Source organism: Protopterus annectens, chromosome 6.part0 (genome assembly GCF_019279795.1).
Source record: "Protopterus annectens isolate FY-2018-M chromosome 6.part0, PAN1.0, whole genome shotgun sequence".
Taxonomy (NCBI): Eukaryota; Metazoa; Chordata; order Ceratodontiformes; family Protopteridae; genus Protopterus; species Protopterus annectens.
In genome coordinates, this window is record NC_056737.1 from 1,265,007,772 (window position 1) to 1,265,012,771 (window position 5,000).

Genomic DNA, 5,000 nt, shown 5'->3' on the forward strand with positions numbered 1-5,000 from the left:
TGTTCTGCATTAACCTTCTTTTCCCCTTTTTTCTACACTCTCCAACAAACAGCATCCTGAGCCGTATTTAACATTTTGTTCAAACGTATGAAAAGACACTGATGTGCCTATATACAAATGACAGCACAGAACTTGCTAATGAATGCACAAATATCTCACATACACAGACATATACTGTATTATAGCACAACATAAACACCTTCATCTGCCAGTCAGAGTAGAATCTAAATTAATATTTTATTATACTACATAAATCATGGTACACCCTACTATTATAAAAAGAATGTATACACAATTTTATCTGATGCGCAAGAAAATATAAGAATACATCACAAGATTTATTTTTGCATTGGCAATTCATTTTCATCCAACATCCTTTTAACTTTCTCTGATGGGTGTTCCTTAAAACAGTACAAGTAAGGAAGCAATCTTACAAAGAATACTGCTGTCGAGTGTATATTAGGAATACTTTAATAAAAAAAATAAAAGTTAACGCCACTTTTGCTATGAATTAATTTTCTGCATTTTCCTTCTACTCTATTTTAAGTAAAACTAGTTAGAGAAAAAGACAAGAAAGCAAACATGTCTCACTCGGCTTTTGAATGTGAGCATCGGAAGATAGCCAGTGTTTTGGAGGTTCCCATGCTTACAAGCAGCACTTATGTTTCACACCATGTGAATAAGCGGGGCTGTAATCAATGAAACACATCTTGTGAAGCTAAAAAGTATTTCAAAGTTACTGGTGATGGTGGTGGAGATGGTGGTGGTGGGGGGGGGGGGTGGAGAGGCAGACAGACAGAGAAAGGGTTGGGGGTGGGGGAGTCAGGCGACTTGAAATCATCTGACTTTGGGTTCCCTCTCAGCCTGACATTACATTCTCAGTCCTCCTCATCTTTACAAATTTGGTTCCTACAGTCATTTTCATCATTTCAACACAATTCTGAAACTAGTTATTTAAAGGAAGTGCTTTACTTTTTACCCTATCTAATCACCTTTCTCTTCTTTAGAGTTCATTTGTTATGTACAAAACTTCATTGAATTTTAGATGTTTTAGTCAGTCTGTTGCTCTAGAGTCCCATATTTATTTCCTCTGTCATTTTAAATGCTGTGTCTCTTCTCCCTTAGAAATAAAATTATTTCAGGACACATGCCACCAAGATGATTATAATACTATCTCTGTAGCCTACCACCACTCCTATCTTCCTTATGTGCTTTCACTTGATACTTTGGTTTCGTCCTTTCTCTTTGTAATTCTTATGTTCCCCCCTCTCTCTCAAGGAATGTCTATACAATTTTCACTGATAATCATCGTAACGTCTGGTGTTATCAGCGAAAGCACAAGACCAGAACTGACATATTTTCCTTGAATCCAAAGAAGAAGAAAAAATCAACTCTGTTCTGATAACCTAAGCATTTCCCAAAGGAGAAAGCACTGGCTAAGTGCACAGAGAAAGAAAATAGAAAATAATAAATAAATGCATAAAGGTTCTGCCTACTTTTGAAAGTCATCTGATATAGTCCAAGTCTCTGAATAATAAGAATTTGTGATATTTAAACAAATTTCATAGTCTGAAAATGATTAGAAATTGGGATGTGATGCAATACTAATTACTGCTTTTGATGAATGCAGTACTAAAAATTATATTTATTATTACAGCTATCTGGAATTTTTAACAATGCCACACTCTGCTGAACAGAACTATTTGCCAGCTTATTAAAGGGCAGCCTACTTCTCACATTATCAAGAACATATTTTCTTTTCCTAGATATTTGGTATAATTCCTATTTTTTTCAGAATGTTACAGAACAAAACCTGCCATCCGTTTTACTTATTTCACCGGAGTTACCGGGCATGTGGGCCTTAACTTTCATACTGCCATTCTTATGATCTGTCAGTGGTTAAAATTCATATTGCTAAAGTGATCTTCCTCAGAGTTCATTTGTTATGCACCTGAACAGCCCACTCCTCACACCTTTACCACAATTAGTACAACAAATGGCAATTGTAAGTTAACACTGATTACTTAACTAAGTGAGATACAGGCTGTTTCTAGCAGTACCTATAAAACGCTGTTTTAAGTCTTGCTTCTGTGTTTTCACATATCTAGTCATTGCTGAACAATAAAAGTTACAGTACTGTGGACAATAAAATGAGAATTGCTCCTAGTGAAAGTGGCTTTAAATAAACATGTGAATATGATGCTATAAGGAATGCAAACATAGGAACATCATTTAGATTTCTGGGGACAGCTTGTGAGGTGTAATAACACTCAGTGGTCTCGCACAAACAGAAACTAAAACAAGCAGCACAAAACCACATTAAAGACAAATGAAAAGAAAGTCAGGTATGAAAAGGCAAAACTACCCAACCAACTACTTGTCTGTGCTTTAGCGGAGCGCACGCGCGCTCACACACACACTCACACACACACACACACACACACACACACACACACACACACACACACACACTGCTCTGTTACTCCCCCATATGTTTTGACACCTCTACCGCAGTGTCTCCAAACAGGCAAAAGACCAGACGGAACGAAAATCGTCACTTCAAAATGTTTAATTTGACACTTCGGAACATTTCAGTACCCCAAATAAATAAATAAATAGATAAAAAATAGCAGCACCCAGAAGGACAGAGGTGACCGAACAAACACATCAATGAGCATCACATCTGACTAACTATCGCTCATAAAGTCAGCTCAGAAATAACCCTTAAGCGGCGATTCGTTCTATGTCCAGCCAATGTCATTAACTAGGACTGGGTCTTCGGTTTGTGGACTCCAGTCTTGCAAAGCCCTCACCTAAACTTAGTTGGACACTTTTGTTTAGAATTCTTGCATAATCCAGGCTAGAAAGTCACAAAAATCATGACGCTTCTATCTCTATCTCCATCTAAAATTAAAAAATAAAGACCAACAACTTCGCAAGAATCAAAATTCTACTTGCATTTTAGGATATTAAAACATTCGAGCCAGTTTCACATGTTTTTGTAAACTGAATTACAGGAAACAACACACTGCTTCATCGAAAATCACCCTACAGACACCCTGAGCAACACACCCAGTGACATGCTGGGTCACAGTCGGACTGGCCAGCAGAAGCCAAGTGGCCAGAAACCATGGGTGGGGGAGGGAGGAAGCGTGAGACCAGCTTCAGGGCTGCCACTCCGTCCTAGTTGCCATCATGACTGTGCTGGACAGTACGTACACAGGCATATGAGAGCTGGGTTGGGGGTGGGGGTCAGGTAACAGAGAGAACAGAAAAGAAATGTAACGGTTTTGTAGATGGGTTGGCAGGCAGTCTCAATCCCTGAACCGTTATCTCTTACTCTCACTCACTTAGGAAGAATCTGCAAAGAAACTTTGAGAAGCAAGGCAGCCTAGGCTGTTCAAAGTACTCGTGTTCGTGGTTTGGACTCCGAACAAGCCGTCCGTCCGCCCTTTCCTTTAGTCCTGTTTCAGCAAGATTCACTTTTTACCTCTGTCCCCGACCCCAACGCGTCACGAAGGACTCTGTTATGGGGCTTAGCGTAAGTGGTCTTAAAAAGAGTGTAAGGAAGCAAACTCCTTCCTCCAGTGACTTTCCCTAGGACAAGACCACCCTTTTCCAGCAAAACAACTACATACGGCACCCACTGAGCACCCAACCCTAACAGTTGCCCTTTCTCGTTCCCTCCCCTCAGCAAACAAGCATATACAGTCGGTCACAAACTCTCCCCCAAGATCCCCCTGAACCCACCAACAACAGCAGAAGTGCAAAGAGTCGTTCCTTACCGTTTTTCCTCCTCGGATTGGGTTGTTTTCGCCTCTTACACCTGGGGCCATCCGCCATGATCTGCTGCTTCATTGATAAGAGTGGATCAGATGGCAGCTCGCATGGACTCGACTCCCTGATTCAGCAGCAGCAGCAGCACGCAGGCTCGATCTGGCAACCAAACACAGTAACAATGTCGATCCCATTTAAACAGAGCGCGCCAAAGTGCCAGACCACAACATAACCATGCAACAGAATCAGGCTAACCTAGCTGGGGGTGCAGGCACACAGACAGACAGACACAGGGGATACAGCATAAGGGTGGGCGCCACAGTCGCCAAACAGGAACACACGAGCTGCCATGGAAGCCATCAGACTCTTAAGACACAGACAGCTCTGTCCAGTTGAGGGGACTCACTGCTGCGCTGCCCAGCAGTGTCCAGAGGTACTCAGCTACTTTTTTTACAGTACTGTTTGTTTTTAACAGGGTGCAACAAGCAACCACAGTGCACAGAAGTGAAAGAAAGAGCTCCGTAGCAAGAAAGGACAAGCGTCACATCTCCAGTGAGTCATTCAACAACTGCAAACGGGACTTCACACGGGTGTAGACACGCACACAGTGAACAACTCCAAGGTCGTCTCCCCCATATACTCAAGGTGTGTCCATATGGGACTGTTGTGGCTTTGGGATGTTTTTTTTTTTTTTTGCGTTACTTAAAAAAGGAACACAGAATGTGAGTTATATAAAGACAAGGGGCTAAGCAGTGCTCCCAACGCAGGACAAGCATTTGTTAAGAGACACACATAGCATCCACAACGACACTCATTTTCCTCAGCTCAACAAGTTATGCAGCAGACACACAATCTGTACCTCTCTTTAATTATGTAACCACACGCATATGCACGTATTACATATGAGCACTGAGATGCGAAAGTTGTCTGAACCAGCAGAAATGGAAATATTGTTGAAGTGGGGGCGATCCAAGATCTGACAGTTGTGTCAAGTAAAAGGAAAGTTGCGACTTGGTTGTGTTGAAGCTTATCACAGAACCAGAAACAACAAAACTTCAACAGGTAAATTAAAAGTAGCCATGTGTCACTGTCTAACATTACTTAACATTAGCTTTAGTGGGTCGAAGTACCACTTAAGATTAATGGTAACATTTGTAAGAAAATGAGTCAGAAATGTTGACTGCGACTAGACAAAGTAGCGCTTACTTTCTTGTGTTTGTTCG

General features: G+C 41.2%; 1 protein-coding gene and 1 long non-coding RNA gene across 4 annotated transcripts in view; one reads left to right on the top strand and one right to left on the bottom strand.

Moving 5' to 3' along the window:
* ZEB2 (zinc finger E-box binding homeobox 2) overlaps window positions 1-5,000 on the bottom strand; it is a 363,945-nt gene that overhangs the window by 357,665 nt on the left and 1,280 nt on the right. For 2 of the 3 annotated variants that reach the window (XM_044074856.1, XM_044074860.1), the window contains exon 1: window positions 3,786-3,976. The exons of the other annotated variant lie outside the window; for it this stretch is intronic. In XM_044074856.1, the coding sequence (XP_043930791.1) occupies window positions 3,786-3,858 (73 nt within the window). In that variant the 5' untranslated portion in view covers window positions 3,859-3,976. Of the gene's footprint in view, window positions 1-3,785; window positions 3,977-5,000 lie in introns of those variants that run through there. 3 annotated transcript variants of the gene reach the window in all.
* Window positions 4,416-5,000, top strand: part of LOC122804773 — a 91,895-nt gene continuing 91,310 nt past the window's right edge. The window contains exon 1 of the long non-coding RNA XR_006365241.1: window positions 4,416-4,839. This is a non-coding gene — a long non-coding RNA (uncharacterized LOC122804773). The remainder of the gene's footprint in view (window positions 4,840-5,000) is intronic.